Here is a 24,306-nt window from a genome sequence, read left to right on the forward strand (position 1 = left end):
GCGGTCCCCAAGAGTCAAAAGCAGGGGTATAATTTGGCGAAGGAACTTAACGCCAGCAAGGTGGCCTTTTAATGAACATGCACGAGATGTTAATACAAGCAATAGGGCTTCCCGACATTGTTCATCAGGAAGCTCGACCCACCTTTAAAATCCCGGGAACAGAATTCCAACAGTTCATCCCAATGTTGGGAGACTGATTTTTGACCTCAGAGCAAATTAAGCTCCCCCGCCCCCACCATCTGTACTTTGGGCGGGACTGGAAGGTTCCACCCTAGTGAACAAACCCAGGAGGAGCATTAGTCTACGAGGCTCGGTGTTAAACTAGATGGCATTCAAAAATACAGCAGAAATACTTGGAGCAGAATTTAATGCGTTCCACCAGAAATGGTGCAAAGCAAATTCTTGGGGAACAGATGTAATAAAGAAGTGGGGGGAACACCGATTAAGTTGCTAAAGTTTGTGATGTGAACAGCTGTGCAAAAATAAACACACAGATAACCTTTTGTACGATGGGAGTTTTAATATATGAAGTGATTATAAACCGAATTCATCGCACCCTGGAGTGATACAAACATTATCGCAATGTTGGGATAATAAAGTCTTCCTCCTGCCAGATTACTACTATACATCTGCTGTATTTACTTGTTGTGTGATGGTAGTACAGCACTTAGGGCACACTAACTGCACTGAAACAGTAGGCCTTGTGTCTCTGCACAGCAGCAAGCTGAGCAGTTGACATGTTTGGTCTTTGATCTTGTCGTGGCATCACTCAGTCCGTAATACTCGCCCAGGATCTACAACTCCTGCTTGTGATTCAGGCTGAAAGGGCCTTAGGAATTCAGTACTCAGGACATGGAACTTTTTTTAAGGATGCTAAGTGGCTGGATCTGGAATGAGACAAGCCTAATATGTAATGGGGACAACAACAACACTGCTGGTCTTTATATTTGTCTTTCAATGAAAGAAATCAAACACATTCCCAGGAAACTAATCAGTTGGGAACACTGGTCAACCATATGGACCTGGGCTTCTCTAAATTGGTGCTGGATGATCTTAGCTGCTTCCTACTCTTAGGCTTGATTTTCCCTGTGGGTTTCTGAATCGCTCCGTCAGCCTCAATCGGGGGTAAGAAACCCACACTGGCAGGAATATTCTGCCCTCTCGTGTGGGAAGGGCAGTTCCTGGTGGTGTCCAGGAACTTGGCCATCTTCCCATCAAATTCTGGGTGGGAAGGCCAATGGTCAACGTTCAGACTGCACTGCTCTCCACAGCTGGACTGTCTGCTTGTTCTCATCAATTGTTGGCTTACAGATGAAAAATGGTTGAGGCACTGGAGAGATTTCCATCGCTGGTGGAGCTGCCGCACCTCCTCCCCCCACTCCATCCTAAGAAAATGTCAGTAGGGAGAATGGGAGATAAAAGTGAGCAAGGTGAAAAAGCCAACACTCTTCTAGTAAAGCAAGAGAAGAGGGCGAGGACTGGGGGTAGGAGAGGGCCTCGTGCGCTGGAAGGAGAGACAGAGTCTCTGATGTAGATCCATTTATATCTGTACTTCAAAAGCCTGTGCATCAGAGAGAGTTTGCAGCTGTTATAAGAACTCTTGCCTGACATTTACATCATCTAGACTGCTAAGAAGTGAATAATGAGGCATTAAACTGACCCATTTAGCAGTCTCAGATTTCTATGGCTGCTATCAGTCCATTCATCTGCTGGTTAAGTTCATGTGTATGTATGCGTGTATGTGTATGTGTGTATGTGCTTGTGTGTATGTGTGTGTGCACGCACGTTGCTTATGAGTGGCTGAACTCCGCAGACCTGAATCAGCACTAACTCTTGTATTTACACCACAGCTATGACTGTTCTGAACTGAATGTCTACCTGGACATCATGTGCACAATCTCATTATTGCAATGAGGTGACTGCATGAACTAGATTGCACTTAATGTCAGTTGAGCTACTGTTCAAAGTGGCTGAAGCAGTCATACTCCATTCTCATTGCAAATTCTCTATGTCAACCATCTGTCTCCAATCCGGTCTCAAAAGTTCATCTCTGCTGCTCATATCTGCTGTCTCTTTCAGGCTCGGACATTTTCTAAACTAGAGACAACACTAAACAATGATGTTGCAAAGCTGACCAACTACTGCAAGACATGGCACCTTCATCACAGCAGCAGCCAAACAGTCTCAAGTATATTCCACCTGCACAATGCCAACACCAACTCAACATCCCCTTGAATGACAAGAGACCGAATCAGGAACATTACCCCGTTTATCTTGATGTTACTCGCAACCAAACACTGAGGGAGGCAGTGGTATAGTGGTATTGTAGCTGGACTAGTAATCCAGGGACCCAGGATAATGCTCCGGATTCAAATTCCAACATGACAGATGGTGAAATTTGAATTCAATAAAAAAAAAGTCTGCAAACAAAAGTCTAATGATGACCATGAAGCTGTCGATTCCCATAAAAACCCATCTGGTTCACTAATGTCCTTCAGGGAGGGAAATCTGTTGTCCTTACCGAGTCTGATAATGTGAGATTCCAGACCCACAGCAATGTGGTTGACTCTTAATTGCCCTCAGGAACGGGCAATGAATGCTGGCCAGCCAGAGACTCCCACATTCCATGGAAGAATTAATAAAAAAATACAAAAAGCATTTGAACAAGATAGCAGCAAAGATCAAAATGCAAAATAGCCTTCTCAACAAACCTGCTAGCTGTTCATGGGAGGACAGATGCTCAAATCTTAAGGACCTCCAGTTCTTGCTAATGTTGAGCTGACTGCCGAGTACTGTGTACTAGTCTGGTCTAGCTCACCCCATACTAGCCTTGTAGATACCCAGCTCAACGCAACATTGCGTATCATCTCAGGTACCCTCTAATCAACTCAACTCCCCTGGCCCCCAGTCCTGAGCAACATCTCACCGCCTCATATAAGGAAAGTGATTGCAACAAGAAAGCTCTTGGGAAAGGTTTTCATCAACCAAAGCCTGCCACTTACCACTGCCACTTGCTGCTCGCCTCTCATCATGGCAACCTGTATGGCGAAGACCACTGTGTCAAGGAAAACAGCAGGGGGATGGGGGGGAGGAGGGGCTCCAAAAGGTCCCATTCCAACAGCAGTTGGAATGGAACCACACACCACCATTAAAAACCACTTCCTCATCACAGATCCCACCAACTGCCCACCCAGCTTCAACTTGCCCCTCCAACATTGGGCACTCCTCAACGTTCAGAATGGCCGAGACCTTTATGCAGCAAATCAGCACAAGTGGGACCTCGCAGGGAGCCCAGACTGCAGCTATGGTGCCCCCCAATCAATGATTCATCATTGAAGATTGCCCCCTGACACAATGCAGCATAGAGCTCTGAAAGTATCATTTAGCCACTGTGGAAGTTACTGCCTCGCTTGGAGATTACTGCACATGCCGGAAACAAATTGCAAGACTTAGGCTCATGTTTTGGGAACCACATGCCATAATTTCATCTACTTTTTCACAGAAAACCAGAACCAATTGCCTGGGTGATGATGGAGGTAATGTGCCGTTCCCTCATAGGTGACCCTATAAATGAGTGTGATACTGTGGTAGTTCTGTTACTGGATGAGCAATCCAGAGAATAGGAGCTCAAATCTCACCCAGGCGGTTTGAAAATTTCAAGTCAATAAGTAAAATTGATGAGGCTAGGGCAGTGAATGTTGTCTGCATGGATTTCAGTAAGGCTTTTGGCAAGGTCCCTCATGGTAGACTGGTACAGAAGGCGAAGTCGCATGGGATCAGAAGTGAGCTGGCAAGATGGATACAGAACTGGCTCGGCATAGGAGACAGAGGGTAGCAGTGGAAGGGTGTGTTTCTGAATAGACAGCTGTGACAAGTGGTGTTCCTCAGGGATCATTGTTGGGACCTTTGCTGTTTTTTTAATATGTATATAAAGATTTGGAGGAAAATGTAACTGGTTTGATTAATAAGTTTGCAGACGACACAAAGGTTGGTGGAATTGCAGATAATAATGAGGACCGTCAGAGGATACAGGTCGGTTGGAGACTTGGGCAGAGAGATGGCGTTTAATCTGGACAAACGTGAGGTCATGCATTTTGGAAAGTCTAATACAGATCGGAAATATACCGTAAATGACAGAACCCTTAAGAGTATTGATAGGCAGAGGGATCAGGGTGTACAGGTACACAGGTTACTGAAAGTGGCAACGCAGGTGGAGAAGATAGTCAAGGCGGCATACTTGCCTTCATCAGCGAGGGCATGGAGTTTAAAAAGTCATGATGCAGCTTTATAGAACCTTAGTTAGGCTGCACTTGGAATATGGTGTTCAATTCTAGTCGCCACACTACCAGAAGGATGTGGAGGCTTTGGAGAGGGTACAGAAAAGATTTACCAGGATGTGCCTGGTATGGTGGGCATTAGCTATGAGGTGAGGTTGGAGAAACTTGGTTTGTTCTCACTGGAATGACGGAGGTTGAGGGGTGACCTGATAAAAGTCTACAATATGAGGGGCAGGGACAGAGTGGCTAGTCAGAAGCTTTTTCCCAGGGTGGAAAAGTCAATTACTAGGGGGCATAGGTTTAAGGTGCGAGGGGCAAGGTTTAAAGTTGATGTACGGGGCAAGATTTTTTGGGTGCCTGGAACTTAGTCGGGAGAGGTAGTAGAAGCAGATATGATAGTGACTTTTAAGGGGCGTCTTGACAAACACATAAATAGGATGGGAATAGAGGGATATGATCTCCGGAAGGGTAGGGGGTTTTAGTTCAGTTGGGCAGCATGGTCGGTGCAGGCTTGGAGGGGCAAAGGGCCTGTTTCTGTGCTGTAATTTTCTTTGTTCTTTAGAAGTTGCCAGATTACAGGTTAGCCAATGTCCTCCAGGAAAACAATCCTGTCATTCTACTCAGTCTGACCTACATGTGAGGTAGATAGATTTTGGATCAGTAAGGGGATCAAGGGTTATGGGAAAAAGGCAGGAAAGTGAACGTGGGGAATATTGGATCAACCATGATCCTACTAAATGGTGGAGCAGGCTAGAGGGGCCGAATGGTCTTGTGAGATTCCAGTCCACATCAGTGAGGATGACTCTTAGCTGTTCCCTGAAGTAGCTCAGCAAATCACTCTGTTTGGATAAAATAGAGTGTAAGAAAAAAAGACTATTACCATCTTCTCAGGGCAAGTAGGCATGGGGAATGAATGCCAGCCTTATAGGTGATGCTCAACTGCCAATAATATATTGAAGAACCACCAAAGGCATTGCAATGCGCCCGTGTTAAATCACTCTCACACTGGCTTGAATTGATGTCAACACAGCCTAGTATCTCTGTTACATCTTCTTCCTTCACTGGTGTCACAGACCTCTAGTTACTGCCACACCATCTTGGATAATGACTTATTTGTTCAGATACGAGCCTCCCAGAAACGCAGTTCAAACAAAGCTAAAGAAAAAGCAGACAGTATTCGCACTGATGGTTAACAATATTGAATAAAGTTGCCTCCTCCAGCAGCCAAGCCACAATGAGAGGCTGCCATCTTGTCATGCTCTGGACTTCCTCCAGTCAGAATGATTGATAGTGTCATGGATTCATTGAATGCTCATAGCACAGAAAGAGGCCATTTGGCCCATTGTCTGTGTGCTTGCTCTCTATAAGTTTAAAGCTTATTTATTATTGTCACAAGTAGGCTTACGTGAAGTTACTGTGAAAATCCCCTAGTCACCACACTCCAGTGCTGTTCAGATACACGGAGGGAGAATTTTAGCATGGCCAATGCACCTAGTCTTTCAGATTGTGGGAGGAAACCGGAGAACCCTGAGGAAACCCACACAGACATGGGGAGAACGTGCAAACTCCGTACAGATAGTGACCCAAGCCGGAATCGAACCCGGGTCCCTGGCACTGTGAGGCAGCAGTGCTAACCACTGTGTCACCGTGCAGCTGCTTAGCCAGTGCCAGTCCCCTAGCCTTTCTCCGTAGCCCTATAATTATCCGATTCCCTTTTGAATGCCATGATTGAATCTGCCTCCACCACACTCTCAGACAGTGTATTCCCGATCCAAACTACCTGCTCCGTTAAAAAATGGGTTTCCTCACATCACCCATTGGTTCTTTTGCCACTCACTTTAAATCGGTGCTCTCCGATTGACAACCCTTCAGCCAATGGGAATGGTTTCTCTCTATCTACTTTTGTCCTGGCTCCCGCCCACTGATTTTGAACACCTCTATCGAATCTCCTTACTGATGATCAGAAGATATTGGAAGCTGGTTGCTATGGATTTGTTAGAAAGAGGCACATTTCACACTGACTGCAGGTTTAGACTAAACTACAGACCTGCTCTGTGAAGCCACTTTCACCACGCACGGAAGAGGAAAGAATTTGAAGCAGTTAAATCTGGTCGGTGAAATCAGGGGCCTACAAATCATTTGTTGAAAATAATTCCTGAGGCAGTGGAACTGCATTCTCAATGTGCTCACTCCCAATTTGGTCACTGAACATAGTGCTGAGGCCCAGAATAGCAGGTCATTTTTAGCAAGTGTTCCTGATGTTCCCTGGTGCCTCAGGCTGTGTAATATAAATGGTACATTGCCAAAAAATAGGAAAGATAAAACAGAACTCAAAGGCTTGTGTACATTGTTGTTAACCCTCCTGAGGGCTTCAAAATACAAGGTGGGAGGTCTGAAGTTTGGCTGTGGGGCTTGATTTTTTACTCCTTTTGTGCAGATTCCCCAAAGAACAACTCATATCCATAAACAGGAACTGATGATATGGATAGGGAAGCATTGCGTACAATTATAAAGACCTTGAGTAAAGGGATCATATATGGGAAAGTTAAATGAGGAACATAGGAATTAGGAGCAGAAGTAGGGCGGCACGGTAGCACAGTGGTTAGCACTGCTGCTTCACAGCTCCAGGGACCTGGGTTCGATTCCCGGCTTGGGTCACTGTCTGTGTGGAGTTTGCACATTCTCCTCGTGTCTGTGTGGGTTTCCTCCGGGTGCTCCGGTTTCCTCCCACAGTCCAAAGATGTGTGGGTTAGGTTGATTGGCCAGGTTAATTGCCCCTTAGAGTCCTGAGATGCGTAGGTTAGAGAGATTACCGGGTAAATTTGTGGGGGTAGGGCCTGGGTGGGATTGTGGTCGGTGCAGACTCAATGGGCCGAATGGCCTCCTTCTGCACTGTAGGGTTTCTATGATTTCTATGAGGAGCAGAAGTAGGCAAATCCAATCTTTCTAGCCTGCTCCGCCATTCAATCAGATCATGGCTGATCTCTCCCTGGTCTCAAATCCACCTCCCCACATCCTTTTTTTAAAAAATTCAAAATATATCCATCTCCTTCTTGAAACCATTCAACGATTCAGACTGCACCGCACTATGGACAGCGAGTTCCACAAATTCACCCTCCGCAAGTAGTAGTTCCTTCTCATCTCAGTGTTAAATCTACCTCCTCTCAACCTACACCTGTGACCGCTTGTTTTAGAATACCCCATAAGAGGAAACATTTGGTCTGCGCTTACTTTATCAATCCCTTCTAAAATTTTATATGCCTCAATCAGATCCCCTCCCATTCTTCTAAACGCCAGCAAGATTCAGCCCAAACTGTTTAATCTCTCACTTGTCAACCCCTTCATCTCCAGAATCAATCTGGTGAACCTCCTCTGAACTGCCTCCAATGTCACCACATCCTTCCTCGAATAAAGAAACCAAACCTGGACACAATACTCCAGATGTGGTCTCACCAACACCCTATACAGGGCATTGGCCAGTGATAAATCTGGTAGCATTTATCATTTAGCTTATTCTTTCACGGGATGTGGGTGAAACTTGCTGGGCCAGCATTTATTGCCCATCACTAAATGCCTTTCAACATATGCGCTAAGCCATTTCAGAGGGCAGTTAAGAGTCAACCACATTGCTGTAGGTCTGGAGTCACATGTAGGCCAGACCAGGTTAGGGAAGGAAATCAGCTGTCCTTAAGGACGCTGGTGAATCAGATGGGATTTTACTAATATTGACAATGGCTTTTAATTCCAGATTTTTCTTTAAATTGAATTCAAATTTCACCATCTGCTGCGTGGGATTTGAACCCAGGTCCCCAGAGCATTACCCTGAGTCTCTAGATTATTAGTCCAGTGACAATACAACTACGCCACTGCCTCCCTGTGAGGTCAGTAGTATTAAGACGACTGCCTGTGTGAATAGATTAGTAAGGGAGATGACTGACATAACAACCAGAGGGAAAGAGGAGATTATGTTTCACACAATGAGTTGTGCTCTGGAGTTCACTGCCTGAGGGGGCTGGAGAAATGGATTCAACATCAATTTACAAAAGGGAATTGAATAAATACTTTTTTTTAAAAGAAAGAACTGCCAGGCAGGAGGAAGAGGGAGCAACATGTTGGAACCAATTGGATAGCTCTTTACAAAGATCCTGCACAGGCACAGTGGGCTTATTGGCTTCTTTCTGCGCTGTGAGTTTCTAAGACTGTGTGTCCACCCCCCCCACTCGCCCCCAAACAACCCATGGGTTCCAGGTTCCCAGACAAATCTGGTGATGGGGTCTTGAAGATACTGCCAACATGAAATGCTGGAAAATTCTAGCCTGGTGTGTGCAGGATATCTAACAGCATGGAGTGGTTGGGCTGAATGGCCTGTAGTGTAACACCTGGGTGTTTGAAAGGCATTGGTTCCATTTCGAATACAATACAGAAGTTCCACTTCCCTGATCACAGCTGGATTGGGGTCCTCAGTTCCACTGAGAGGATCGGGTAAAATCAGACATTTATTTGCATGTAGTGACCCTTTCTGGGAGCAGAGCAGATTGGATACTGCCATCTGATAGACTGCGTCGCCACTCAACTGTAGAGGTCGGAAATATAGATGTGGGCCTGATACTTCAGGGTCACGGAACCAAAGTTTTTCCGGATTCTACGCCTCCATTGAAGAGGATAGAAAATTACCCAAAGTGCATTGTCGAATATACTATTCCATGCCACCAGCACACATGACCCTGCTGTGCTACAGAATTCTTCTTAAGTGTGTTTCTGTAGAAGTGGGGGTACAAACAATTGCTTGGAATACTGTGAACAGTTTGGTCCCTTTATCTATGAAAAGATATACTGGCATTGGAGGCAGTCCAGAGAAGGTTCACTAGGTTGATCCCGGGTATGGAGAAATCTTCTTATGAGAGGTTGACCCCAAGTTGGGTCTGTACTCATTATAGTTTAGAAGAATGAAAGGCAACTTTATTGAGCCATGGGATTCCCAGGGGGCTTGACAAAGTAAATGGTGAGAGGTTGTTTTCTCTTGAGTGCGTGTCTAGGACCAGAGGGCATAGTCTCAGAGTAAGGATTCATTCATTTAAGAAGTCTCACAGGTTAAAGTCCAACAGGTTTATTTGATAGCACAAGCCACAAGCTTTCAGAGCGCTGCTCCTTCATCAGATGAGTGGAAGTCGTGTTCACAAACAGGGCATATAAAGACACAAACTCAATTTACAAGATAATGTTTGGAATGCGAGTCTTTACAGGTAATCAAGTCTTAAAGGTACAGACAATGAGAGTGGAGAGAGGGTTAAGCACAGGTTAAAGAGGTGTGTATTGTCTCCAGCCAGGACAGTTAGAGATTTTGCAAGCCCAGGCAAGTTGTGGGGGTTACAGATAGTGTGACATGAACCCAAAATCCCGGTTGAGGCCGTCCTCATGTGTGTAGAACTTGGTTATCAGTCTCTGCTCAGCGATTCTTTGTCGTGTGTCATGAATGCCGCCTTGGAGAACACTTACCCGAAGATCAGAGGCTGAATGCCCGTGACTGCTGAAGTGTTCCCCAACAGTAAGAGAACATTCCTGCCTGGTGATTGTCGAGCGGTGTTCATTCATCCGTTGTCGTAGCACCTGCATGGTCTCCCCAATGTACCATGCCTCAGGACATCCTTTCCTGCAGCTTACCAGGTAGACAACGTTGGCCGAGTTGCAAGAGTAACTGGCTGGAGACAATACACATCTCTTTAACCTGTGCTAACCCTCTCTCCACACACAATTTCTGTACCTTTAAGACTTGATTACCTGTAAAGACTCGCATTCCAACCATTATTTTGTAAATCAAGTTTGTGTCTTTATATGCCATGTTTGTGAACACGACTCCCACTCACCTGATGAAGGAGCAGCGTTCCGAAAGCTAGTGGCTTGTGCTACCAAATAAACCTGTTGGACTTTAACCTGGTGTTGTGAGACTTCTTACTCTGCTTACCCCAGTCCAACGCCGGCATCTCCACATCATTCATTTAAGACAGAGACAAGGAGGAATTTCTTCTCTTGGAGGGTAGTGAACGTGTGTAATTCTTTACCGCAGAGAGCTGTAGAGGCTGCGTAATTGATTTTCTTCAAGGCTGAGATGGACAGATTTTTAATCAGTACGGGGATCAAGGGTCATGGGGATAGGGCAGGAAAGTGAAGCTAAGGATATTAGATCAGCCATCATCTCATTGAATGATGGAGCAGACTTGATGGGCCGAATGTCCTACTTCTGCTCTTAGCCTCATGGTCTTATAGCCAAATTGCATTTACACAAGTTTAGCAGGTGGGGGAGTTGAGGGAAAGAGGATAATATGCAACCGTCAATTATTTTCCCTCGGAAACGATAAACATTCAAGCAACTTGTTATCAATAAATGCCTCACACACCCGTTGTGTTGCAAAGTCTGTCGCCCCTAGCTGGCTGCAAACAGGGAGAGATAACGCACAGACAGAGTGACAGAGAGAGAGTTAGTCAGCCTTTGTGAGCAGAATGTTGCTAGGCTGTCTGGTCTCAGAAATACTGCAGGCAAATTCAAACAGCCCACTGATTGGAGGTCTTTACAAGATCACTCAAAAAACAGTTATTCCAACTGAAATAAGGGAATTTGTCCGTGACTATTCCTGTGTACTTTCACAAGTGGTGAAATAAATCAGTGTATCTGTCCTTGTCTAGCTTGGTATTGAATAATCACCCTCCGGAGGGATCGAAAGAACATATTTCAATGACATTAATACCACATTGAGATGACAAAGGGGTACTATGGTTACACTCCAGGGCTATCACATGCCTAGATATTGAGTGCGAGGTCACTGCTAGGTTTGCGACATTCAGATCGCTTGTAGGATTGACTGATACCACTCCTCCAAAGATTGTAAAGGTAAAGTCCCAGGTGACCATAGGCTGCTCTTCACTGAGGGAGAGAGCTGACTGGTGGTGATTTAACCTGAGGATCACCACACCTCAGGCGAGGGGCAAGGTTGAGAAGGTGGGGCCTTCATGAATAACCTCAGCCGGTATGGGAATTGAACCCACGCTGCTGGCGTCGCTTTGCATCACAAACCAGCCATCCAACCAACTGAGCTCACCAACCCTTAATATCTAAGGTACGATGCTCATGTTCTCCACTAAGCATCCTTCAGTTTCAAGGAGGAGTCTCACTGTCAGAACTTTGTTCAAACATTGAAGGCATCTGAATGAACAATCAATGATTTCAAAAACTAAACTGTGACTCCTGCTGACATGAGAAGAATTTTGTTTACTGTGGTAATCAAAACTGTAAGCATTGGACCAATATCAAACAGGAGACTTTCAGAACCAGGCGAGCTTAATAAATATCCATTCACAATATAATGAATATGTGATCAGTTTAGCTCAGTTGGTTGGATGGCTGGTTTGTGATGCAGAATGACGCCAGCAACGGGGGTTCAATTCTCGTACCAGCTGAGGTCATTCATGAAGGCCCTGCCTTCTCGACCTTTGCCCCCTTGCCTGAGGTGTGGTGACCCTCAGGTTAAAATCACCACCAGTCAGCTCTCCCCCTCAAAGTGGAGATCAGCCTATGGTCATCTGGGACTTTGGCAACTTTACCTTTAATCAATACATCAAATCATGTATCTATCTATTTACTCATTACTTTTCTTTTTCCCCATTTATCCTGGTCTCTTCACAATCCATGTGATCGCAGGATAGAGTGTGGCTTTTAGCAGAGAACAAGAGAAAGAAAAAGACAGCCATGGAGGCGATGCTATCCCAGCAGTCATATCCACATTGACAGCCCTCTATTCAAGCCAAAGGCCCTCAAAAAGTAACTGAAGGTTTCAGCAAACACTCCAAGCGCATGGATAGCGAGCACGCAGCATCCAGGCTGAGAAAACAAGAGAAACACTGGGTATTACCAGCATGACAGGAAATTCCAAAGTTCACATGCCCCACAACGAGAGGGAACTGAATTAACAGTAATGCACTTGGAATGACAAGATTACTGAAGCACTGCTGGGTTAATGGCTATATTGATACTGATGTTAATTCACTTCCTTCACCTCATCAGTCAACAATCTCTTCTGCAAGTTTCCCCATCAATTAGTGAAGGGAAAACTGACAGAATAGCTATTACAGCCCAATCATATATTTGACAGGAGTTGTGTTGGTGCCATGCCCTTGCCTGTATTTCTGGATCAGGTCATTTCTGGAATGCAGAAGGATGATTGACCTACATTTAGATGTAACCAGGGTTTTGTGAGGCACTTCATTTCTGGAGAGCCCGAAAGGGGGATTTGAATTTATATAGCACCTTTCCCAAATCCCAGGGGATTCCCAAAACACTTCACAGCCTTGAATTCAGTGCTTTTAAAGTGTGCGTACTGTTATAATAACAAAAACTGCAGCAAGGTCCCTCAAACACCAAGTTAGCGAACAGATAGATTATTTAATGACTTTGATTAGGGGGGGGGGGGAAAAAAAAAAAAAAATCGATCTTGGTCAAGACATCTCAGAAATAATGCCCTGGGGCCTTTTATCGTCCTCAAGAGAACAGGCAGGGTCACAGTGTAGTGACTTTTATGATAGCTGGCACCTCTGACAGTGTGGCCTTTCCTCAGAACTGCGAAAGATGTTGGCCTGGACTACTTCATCCTTAAGTTTGACTTCAACCCATAACCTTTGACTCAGGGACAATTGTGTGACCCAGAGTCATGACAGGCAAGGTAAAACCTAACAGCAAATAATCACTACTCCACATTCTCCAATTCTGTGAAACATTAAGATGCACAACTAGCTTCCTCTTAGTTTTGCAAGCTGTGTGGGGAACCCAGCATAATGGAACAACAAATTTCCTGCCCCTCACCCTTCTGGGTCATATTCTGAATTGTAAGTTATAAAAGATAGATAAAATTACATACATGATAACTTTCACATGATCGGGCCATGATCTGAGGTGTCAAAAATAAATTGCAAATGATTGTCGGGGTTAAACAACGGGCAGGTTCTTTGTTTCTGTTCTTTGTTTCTGTTCTTTGTTTCTGTTCTTTCGTGGATGTGGGTGTTGCTGGCAAGGCCCGCATTGTTGCCCATCCCTTATCACCTTTGAACTGAGCGACTTGCTAGGCCACTGTAGAGGGCAGTTAAGACTTAACCACATATCACATGTAGACCGGGTAAGGATGGAAGATTTCCATCTACTCGTGAACCAGATACCAATCAATGATACGATCATGGCCACCATCACTGAGACTAGCTTCATATTCCAGATTTTATTAACTGAATTGAAATTCCACCAGTTGCTGTGGTGGGATTTGAACCCATGTGCCCCAGAACATTAGGTTGGGCCTCAGGATTACTTGTCTGGTGACATTAACACTACACCACCATCTCCCCTCGTTCATGCATGTCAGGGGGGTCAGAGACGTGAAATTTTTCCTTCTCCTATTCAGCGTGGTGCCCTAATCGTTATGATACTGGATGAACATTCCAGAAGTACCAAGTTCAAATCCCACTATGTTAAGTTGTGGAATTTTTCTGAATAAATGCATCAAAAAGTGGGCTGGTCGAACTGATGTAAAAACACCCTGTCCTTCAGGAAGAAAGCTTGCTACCCCGACTCAGTCTGGTCTATACGCGACTCTGGACACACACTAAGACAGACACATTGGGCTCCATCTTGTAAGTGCATGGATTTTGAGCGAGTTAGAATCGGGACCCCATTGTTTTTTTGGCAACTAAAGCTGGCCAATACATGCTGCCTTTCAAGTGTTGCCCATATACCAACAAGTAAAAATAAATTCCCAGAGTTTGGAGTCTACAATACATGCCAGTAAGTTATTTGGCCATGTAAGGCATTATTCACGAGATCGATTTTTCTTTACTTCACATGCTCAACATATCACGGGGGGGTCAATTGATAATAAGGATCTGGCGATTTTTCTGCTTCTTGAGCGATGGGCAGGATCAATGATCGAAGCAAACAAGTCAAAGCCTCAACTCAGCAAACAAAAGCTGGGGTTTGAGATGGAACCTTCCAGACTTGGCATCTCAGAGCTTGTAAGAGTTGTGCCTTCAGAGATCTGACTTCCTCCCATCAGCATCATCCATCCTCTATTCTTCCCCATCTCTGTCATCTCCTCCAGCCTTACAAATCTCCATGACCACTGCATTCCTCCAATTCTGGCCTCGCGTCCTTTCCTCTGCTCCCATCTTCAGTGACCATGTCTTAAGCTGGCCAGGCCCTAAGCTCCTGAATTCCCTTAAGCCTCTCTACTTCTCCATACCACTCTAAGGTACTAAATCTAACTGATCAAAGCTTTGTTCACCTACTATCTGATAATGGCTTAGGGCCACATTTTGGCTGGAATTCTCCAACCTTTGCTCGTAGCTGGGATTCTCCGGCTCGCTGCAGTGAATGGAGATTTAGCTGAACATCAAATTCTCCCCTCTCACCGGCAGTGGGGCGTGGGAGACTGGAGAATTCCGGCCTTTGTCTTGCCGTTCTATACCACCTCGGGGCGAAGACATTATATAGATGCAAGACATTGTCATTGTTAGATGCAGCCACTTAGCACAATCTACTTTGAGAAACAAATGAGGGTAAACTGGAAGTCACCTGGTCAAAGCCACAGCCTTCTCAGTTGAACAAATCAAGTACTCTTGGGAAAAGAGAAGACTGAACCCAGAGGCCTTCTCAGTAATGTAGAGGCTTTGATCAGGCAATCCTAGAGGAAGTTTTACCACTTATTGAGGTGGGACGGGGGAGTATTCAGAACTAAGGGAATGGAAACATAAACTAGTTACTATTAAATCCATTACAGAATTCAGGAGAAACTTCTTTCTGCAGAGAGTGGTTAGAAAACAGAACTAGCAGCGCACAGGTCTCGTAGGGGTGAGCAGCATAGTTGTATTAAAGGGGAGGCTGGATAAACTGAAGTGAGATAAAAACAGCAGATCAAGCTGATAGAGTGAGATAACGCCGGCATCTCCACAGAGTGAGATAAAGCAGGGAAGGAGGGAGGAGCCTCGTGTGGAGCATAAACATTAACACAAACCTATTGAGCCGAACGGCCTGTTACTGTGCCGTCACATTCAATGTACTCTCCAACTGAGATCTATTCTTCTTTCTGTTAAAGTGCTTTGCATAAAACTAACGTGAGGCCAATCGTTCAATTTTCATCTTCAAGCGCTCCTTCTCACAAGGCGCACACCACTGATCTATAAACCCAGAGCGAGGACCGGGTAGGAATCAATTTTCTGGCTGCCTGGGCAGATCTATTATTTTTGTAATAAGGAGAGATGACACGGTTAAATAAAGACCTGCTCGCCCCCGCACCAGTCTGCGATTCTGAATCCGTAAAACAATATTACTGTCTGAGAGCTTCCTATCCCCAATCCTCGCTGCTTGACACACTGGATTAGATGCATAATCATTCAGCAGCGACTCCCAAATAAAACATAGTCTGGAATGGCCCTGAAACCCTCTCAATAAGCAAATGATTTTTAAACAATTCCAATATCTGAATGGTACATTATAGTTATGCCCTTGAACAGCCATGCAAGTGACAGACATCAGCAAGCAATGAGCAGGGAAAGATAGCTTCTGACACTCCAGATCAAGATTAATCTAGCCAGTTAGACGACGGGAAACAATATTCGGCAGAATTGTGGATAATTTTTTTTGTTTTATTATTGTGCAAGATATAAAAGATTGGCTGGCAACAAATAAAAGAATACAGCTCACATGGGTGCATGTTTCAGAAGAGTGCGGAATGGATGTTTGTCATTTTGGCCCAGTAATAACATTTGACATTCGGCGGGCTGAATACAGTCTTGGTTCCCCGCGCTCCCACAATTTCTCAAAAGGTGCCCCCCCCGCCCCATAGAAGCCAGGCTTCATTTTACAACATTGACCCCCCCCCATTTTGAGCATTGTGAATAGGTGTGGAGGACAATATTCAGTGTCGTTTACAAAGACATGGGTTACACAAAGGCAGTGAGTTTAGATTTGTCAAGGGAAAACCGTGTGTGACTAACTTGGTTGAATTATTTCGAGAACGTAACAAGGAGGGTTGATGAAACTGGCCCGATTGCTGGGAGTTGACATAAACTTTAGAAAGACTTCTGACATGTTACGACCAGTAAGAAAAGTAAAAATCCCGTCAGAAACCAGGGAAAGAGGAAAGTTGGATCCAAAAGTAGCGCAGTGGCAGGAAGCAATAGTTGATGGATGTTTTTAGTGATGGCTGTTTCCAGTGGGATTCGGCAGGGTTCAGTACTAGACCCCTGACTTTCCGTGGTATACAAGCAAAGATTTGGACTGAAATGTGTTGGAGATGATACAAAATTTGGCTGTGTGGTCAACAGTGAGGTCGAAAGCAGCAGACTGCAGAAAGAAATCAATGGATCAGTCAAAAGGGCAGAAAAAATAGCAAATGGAATTCAATACAGAGGCTAATGCATTCGAAGACAGGGGAATGCAGAATAAATGCTAGCATACAGAGAAGTGTAGAAGAGCAGAAGGAGTTGCATGTCCAGAGGTAATAGAAGATAACAGGGTGAGTTGATAAGGTTGTCAAGAAAACACAGGATACCAGCCTTTATTAGCCAAGGCATAGAATAAAAGGAGAAGAGGGGTTCGGCTAGAACACTAGTTAAATGACAAGTAGGGTACTGCTTACTGTTCTGGTCACCACATTACAGGAAGGATGTGATGACTGTGGAAAGGGCACGGTAGAGATTACAGAGCACGTTTCCAGAAATGGAGGATTTTACAAACGAGGAAAGATCGGATAGGCTGTGCTCGCTTTCTTTAAAGCAGGAGGGACAAAGGGAAATTTAACTGCACTATAGAATTCCTACAATGCAGAGAGAAGCCATACAGCCCATCCACCTGGCACTGTTTCTCCAAAAGAGCATTCCACCCAGGCTCTCCCCTCCACCCTAACTACTGCACCACCAGGACAATAACCTTTCCAATGGGGCAGTGTTGAGAGGAACAAAATGCAACACATTGCGCAAATGTCAAACAAGTTAGTTGCAGAGATGAAGCAATGTCACAGCCCAGGTCACCAGCACTCAGTCACTACAACAAGTTGTTTCCCATCCACCCAGTTATCACAGGAGCAAAAGAACAAAGCTTAATAAAATCTACTGATGTATTTACCCCATTTAATTATGTCTGAATGATGAAACTTTTACCCAATCTGGACATTAAAACCTTCACTGCCTGGGTGTCTATATAGTAAGAGTTTTAACAACACCAGGTTAAAGTCCAACAGGTTTATTTGGTAGCAAATACCATTAGCTTTCGGAGCGCTGCTCCTTCGTCAGATGGAGTGGAAATCTGCTCTCAAACAGGGCACAGAGACACAAAATCAAGTTACAGAATACTAATTAGAATGCAAATCTCTACAGCCAACCAGGTCTTAAAGATACAGACAATGTGAGTGGAGGGAGCACTAAGCACAGGTTAAAGAGATGTGTATTGTCTCCAGGGTTTATGTCACACTATCAGTAACCCCCACAGCTTGCCTCCTGGACTTGCAGAATCTCACTGGCTGTCCTGTCTGGAGGCAATACACATCTCTTTAACCTGTGCTTAATGCTCCCTCCACACACATTGTCTGTATCTTTAAGACCTGGTTGGCTGTAGAGATTTGCATTCTAATTAGTATTCTGTAACTTGATTTTGTGTCTCTGTGCCCTGTTTGAGAGCAGATTTCCACTCCATCTGACGAAGGAGCAGCGCTCCGAAAGCTAATGGTATTTGCTACCAAATAAACCTGTTGGACTTTAACCTGGTGTTGTTAAAACTCTTACTGTGTTTACCCCAGTCCAACGCCGGCATCTCCACATCATGGGTGTCTATATCACAAGCTCAACAAATTAAGGAACCCAATCTGTCCAAGCCAGGCCATCCTAAAGGACTGCACCCAAACCACACCCCAACCCCCTCCAATGCACCTTCCACGGTTAAATGGGGTTGCCAACTCTGACTAAACATATTCCTGGAGGTTTCCTACAACCACCCCAACCCCACAGTCCTGTCATTGGGTGCCTAACAGGACCATCATCAAGACAGCCCACTTCGCTGTGCCAATCAGGAAGGAAACAGACTTCATTATCCAAGAGAATGATTCTTCAGCGAGTCAGCCTTTTGGCCACACTGCCAATATTTTGTTTTACAAGAAACGAACAAAACAATTGCAAAGAAAAATAAAAGCAAACATGTTTTACTGCCCCAGTGATTTTTCTCCGGGATTAATCAAATCCTTGAAGTTAGACAACCCACCCCCTCCACACCACTACCCCCCCATATGTTAACGTCAGCAACCAACATTTTCTTACATGTTAACAATTCACTCAAACTCATTCACAATTGTGTGTGAAGAACATCTGGACATTAGTCCAACATCTGGTCCAATCACTCCCCAATCTCCCCACTATGACTTTCTGAATGTTCATGCAGGGTAGGGGAGACGGGGAGCAAGAGATACAATTACAACCACAGGAAATGGCTACGGCACTTGCCTTTAAACGTCCCGGAGAAGAGGTAAATCCAGGTAAATGCTGGCACGAAGAGAACGGTCAGGGTAGCCACGAGGAACTTCCGGCGCCCTCTACAGATTCCCAGCATCCTGGGGAATGTCGGAGTCAGGTTGGCAGTGCTGTTCCTAGGTGGGTAACATCAGATCCTCAGCAAGGTGCATGTTAGTCCCTGAAAGTTAAAAAGACAGGATCACTTGGCAACTTGCTCGAAACAGCGAGCGAGTCCCACACTCTCTGAGCAGCAAAGCCAGCTTGGGTTTTAGCTCGCCGTTCCCCAGTCCGGGTTCTAGCTCGCCGTTCCCCAGTCCGCGTTCTAGCTCGCCGTTCCCCAGTCCGCGTTCTAGCTCGCCGTTCCCCAGTCCGCGTTCTAGCTCGCCGTTCCCCAGTCCGCGTTCTAGCTCGCCGTTCCCCAGTCCGCGTTCTAGCTCGCCGTTCCCCAGTCCGGGTTCTAGCTCGCCGTTCCTCAGTCCGGGTTCTAGCTCGCCGTTCCCCAGTCCGGGTTCTAGCTAGTCGTTCCCCAGTCCGGGTTCTCTCACGATTTTGGAGTTCAAGTTTCTGCTTGCTCCTTCAAGAGTGCAAGGATTTGTCAGGGAATTGGCAATGCACTTCAAAAATCTGCTGATGCTTTTTCTACACTAAAAAAAACCTCAGGATCTTTGATGATTTAATTATGAAGAGCCTTTTATGGCTTCTTTATATATATGGTGCTACAATTCATGCAGGCACAAGATAACAAAACCTATCCCCGGTTCTTCACTAGACAGAGTGACACATTTTCACTTCAAAGCACTCCATTCAAATAATCCCTTCCTTAAATCTGGACAATGTAGAATACAAAAGGTTGTCTTTCAGAAGCACTTTTGATCTTCCTGCACCTGCTTTGTTACAAAATGCTGCCTTTATATTTTGAGCAAACAATTCACTTTTCAAGATCAGGCTTGACGCTGCTCTGAAATGCTCCTCGCTGCTACCGGCTGGCAATTATGCACTAATATTATTGAGACAAAACACAGATAGCATAAAAATAATGGGTACCTTTACATTAAGATAATCTACTCCTGATTTAGGGCTGTCTATCTCAACATGACTTATTCTCAATCTCAAAGAATCATAACCTATAATGGAATAAATGCTGCATTTATATAGTGCCTTCCATATAGCAAAATGCCCAATGCACGTCACAGAATTGTTACAGCACAGAAGGAGGCCACATGAGAAAAACCGTTTCCACACAATGAGTGGGTCGAGTCTGAAATGCATTGTCTGGCAGTGTGGTGGAAGCAGGTTCAATTGAGGCATTCAATAAGGCATTAGATGATTATTTAAATAGGAGCCATGTGCAAGGGCATGGAGAAAAGGCACTAAGGCAAAGCACTCGTTTATGCCTCGCAGTCTCCTCACCCCACCACGCAAGTGGAAATTGTCCCAGTAAAAGTCACCACAGTCCCAGGTGACCATAGACTACTCTCCCTTTTGAGGAGGCAGAGCTGATTGGAGGTCACCACACCTCAGGCAAGGTGCAAGGTTGAGAAGGCAGGGCCTTATAGAACATAGAACAGTACAGCACAGATCAGGCCCTTCGGCCCACGATGTTGTGCCGAGCTTTATCTGAAACCAAGATCAAGCTATCCCACTCCCTATCATCCTGGTGTGCTCCATGTGCCTATCCAATAACCGCTTAAATGTTTCTAAAGTGTCTGACTCCACTATCACTGCAGGCAGTCCATTCCACACCCCAACCACTCTCTGCGTAAAGAACCTACCTCTGATATCCGTCCTGTATCTCCCACCACGAACCCTATAGTTATGCCCCCTTGTAATAGCTCCATCCACCCGAGGAAATAGTCTTTGAACGTTCACTCTATCTATCCCCTTCATCATTTTATACACCTCTATTAAGTCTCCCCTCAGCCTCCTCCGCTCCAGAGAGAACAGCCCTAGCTCCCTCAACCTTTCCTCATATGACCTACCCTCCAAACCAGGCAGCATCCTGGTAAATCTCCTCTGCACTCTTTCCAGCGCTTCCACATCCTTCTTATAGTGAGGTGACCAGAACTGCACACAATATTCCAAATGTGGTCTCACCAAGGTCCTGTACAGTTGCAGCATAACCCCACGGCTCTTAAACTCCAACCCCCCTGTTAATAAAAGCTAACACACTATAGGCCTTCTTCACAGCTCTATCCACTTGACTGGCAACCTTTAGAGATCTGTGGATATGGACCCCAAGATCTCTCTGTTCCTCCACAGTCTTCAGAACCCTACCTTTAACCCTGTAATCCACATTTAAATTTGTCCTACCAAAATGAATCACCTCACATTTATCAGGGTTAAACTCCATTTGCCATTTTTCAGCCCAGCTTTGCATCCTATCTATGTCTCTTTGCAGCCTACAACAGCCCTCCACCTCATCCACTACTCCACCAATCTTGGTGTCATCAGCAAATTTACTGATCCACCCTTCAGCCCCCTCCTCTAAGTCATTAATAAGAATCACAAAGAGCAGAGGACCAAGCACTGATCCCTGCGGCACACCGCTAGCAACCTGCCTCCAATCCGAAAATTTTCCATCGACCACCACCCTCTGTCTTCGGTCAGACAGCCAGTTACCTATCCAATCGGCCAACTTTCCCTCTATCCCACACCTCCTCACTTTCATCATAAGCCGACCATGGGGGACCTTATCAAACGCCTTACTAAAATCCATGTATATGACATCAACTGCCCTACCTTCATCAACACACGCCTTCATGAATAACCCCAGCATTAGCACAGTGTCTCACTGTTAAGATCACAGCATTGGCATCATAGTGCAGAGTGTTTTACCTGCGGGCCTCAGCACCAAATAACAATGTCCTCCGCAGTTGGACATATTGCTAATTCTCACTGGTTAAGGTCACATACACAGAACTGGCCATTGGCAACTGAAGGTGTTGTTTCCCTTTAATTGAAGGTGCTCGTTCCCTTTGGAAATACGTCCCAGTAAGATGCCAACCTTTCCAACTGAGGACAGACAACTGGAGAATAAGCTCAGCCGTTAGAGAATTCTGACAATTTTATTGTACTCGCAGAAGCATTCTTCTTTTCAGGAAGAATTCCAAGGCATCTGGTCTCTTGCTATTGTTCCATCTGTGTACAATTGTAAAGTATTGAATTATTCCCCTGTCACTTACAATACAGTACATAAAATTCCTGGAACACTTTCAGTGCTGCATTACCTGGACACTTAGAGTGAACACAGGAGCCAGTGAATTGCGATCCAAACAATTATCTCCCAAACATTACACTCGCCTTTATCAATCGGGGGATAGATTACAAAAGCAGAGAGGTCATGATGGAGTTGTATAGAACTTTGGTGAGGCCACAGCTGGAGTACTGTGTGTGCAGTTCTGGTCGCCACATTATAGGAAGGATGTGAACGCGTTGGAAGGGGTGCAGAGGAGATTCACCAGGATGCTGCCTGGGATGGAACATTTAAGTTAAGAAGAGACGTTGGATAGGCTTGGGTTTTCTTCTCTGGAGCAGAGAAGACTGAGGGGTGCCCTGATTGAGGTATTCAAGATTATGAGGGGCATGGACAGGGTGGCTAGGGAGCAACTGTTCCCCTTAGTTGAAGGGTCAGTTACGAGGGGACGCAAGTTAAAAGTGAGGGGTGGGAGGTTTAGGGGGGGATTTGAGGAAATACATTTTTACTCAGAGGGTGGTGACAGTCTGGAATGCGCTGCCTGGGAGGGTGGTTGAGGCGGGATGCCTCACATCCTTTAAAAAGTACCTGGATGAGTACTTGGCACGTCATAACATTCAGGGCTATGGGCCAAGTGGGATTAGGTGGGCAGGTCAGGGCATTTCATGCGTTGGTGCAGACTCGATTGGCCGAATGGTCTCTTCTGCACTGTAGTATTCTGTGATTCTGTGAAATAGCTTTACTCCTCAACTATCTGTTTCACTACAAATGTCAAAGGAAACACAGCAGCTAATTAACGCGCAACAAGGTTCCACAGCAATGTGATAACAATCGGAGCATTTGCTTTTAAATGTTAAATATTGACCAGGATACTGGGGAGAACTCTTATTGAAAACAGGGTCTTGAGACAGCACCCGAGACGGAATGTGTTTTGCTTAATGTCTCAGTTGAAAGGCAGCTCCTTGGACAAGTGCAGCATTTCCTCAGTGCTGCACAGGAGGGTCACCCCGGATTATGCACCCAAATCTGTGGAGTGGATCTTAAACCTCCAGCCTTTGGACTGAGATAGTGAAAATGTTATCGCTGCTTCACAGTTGACACCTTGTCTAATGGTGCTCAGATTCTCTCCTCCCACACCTCTTGCTGAATCCTCGTTGACTGGTTCGATCACTCAGGGTGTCTGAGGTGGTTTTGGTTCCTCTGCAGGTCTTCTAGGTACATTCAGGGCTGAGACAGACAGATTTTTAATCAGTAAGGGAATCCAGGGTTATGGGGATAAGGTGGGAAAGTGGATTTTCATTTGAGATCGGCCCTGATCTCAGTGAATGGCAGAGAAGGCTCGATGGGCTGAATGGCCTACATCTTATGGTAGAACACAGAATTGTTTTGGGTTCTTTAGGTGACATTTGACTCTTGGAAAATAAAACAAAACTCATTTAGCAGTGTTTTCAGAAGAGTCAGAACAAAACACAAACTGTTGCTCAGAAAATGGACACAAAATCAAAAATGGTGATGATTTTAGACACAGCAACGAAAGAAACCGAGACACAATCGGCCCCTTGGATGGTAGTTCAGAACCAGAAATGTAACCTCATATAACTCTTATTTTTACAAAAGAAATTAGAAGAGGAGAGGCATCATGTAGAAGGCGCGGTGGCACAGTGGTTAGCATTGCTGCCTCACAGTGCCAGGGACCTGGGTTTGATTCCAGCCTTGGGTGACTGTGTGGAGTTTGCATATTCTCCCCGTGTCTGCGTGGGTTTCCTCCGGGTGCTCCGGTTTCCTCCCACATTCCAAAGATGTGTAGGTTAGGTGGATTGGACATGCTAAATTACCCCTTAGTGTCAGGGGGATTTGCAGGGTAAATACGTGGGGTTATGGGGTAGGGTCTGGGAGGGATTGTTGTCAGTGCAGACTCGATCAGTCGAATGGCCTCTTTCTGCACTGCAGGGATTCTATGATGATTTGGCAGGAGACGTTTCTGGGTTTGATCAATTTTTGTTTTGAACTGTAATCCACAGATTTATTTATTTTTGTTCTTTCACAGAGTTGTGTGTAACACAGGTTAAGGCAGCATTTGTTGTCCATCCCTAATTGCCCTCGAGTAGGTGAGTGTTAGATGCCTCTATAGACAATTACTCCAGCAGGTGCTGGGTCAGTGGTTGCCGTGTTGTTGGTTGACCTCTGCAAAGGGCAGCCATGTTGCCATAACCATCTGTATTAGTGGTATGACAGGAACAGCTATTGTGCCATTGGACAGGGCAGAGAAGTAAGAAACCATTAGAGACACAGAGCGATAGGGCTGTT

General features: G+C 45.3%; 1 protein-coding gene across 3 annotated transcripts in view; it reads right to left on the minus strand.

The window, feature by feature from the left end:
• Window positions 1-24,306, minus strand: part of LOC144498711 (xylosyl- and glucuronyltransferase LARGE1) — a 436,258-nt gene that overhangs the window by 280,811 nt on the left and 131,141 nt on the right. For all 3 annotated transcript variants that reach the window (XM_078220258.1, XM_078220260.1, XM_078220259.1), the window contains one exon: window positions 18,798-18,984. In XM_078220258.1, the coding sequence (XP_078076384.1) occupies window positions 18,798-18,903 (106 nt within the window). In that variant the 5' untranslated portion in view covers window positions 18,904-18,984. The remainder of the gene's footprint in view (window positions 1-18,797; window positions 18,985-24,306) is intronic.

This window comes from Mustelus asterias, chromosome 9 (genome assembly GCF_964213995.1).
Source record: "Mustelus asterias chromosome 9, sMusAst1.hap1.1, whole genome shotgun sequence".
NCBI lineage: Eukaryota > Metazoa > Chordata > Chondrichthyes > Carcharhiniformes > Triakidae > Mustelus > Mustelus asterias.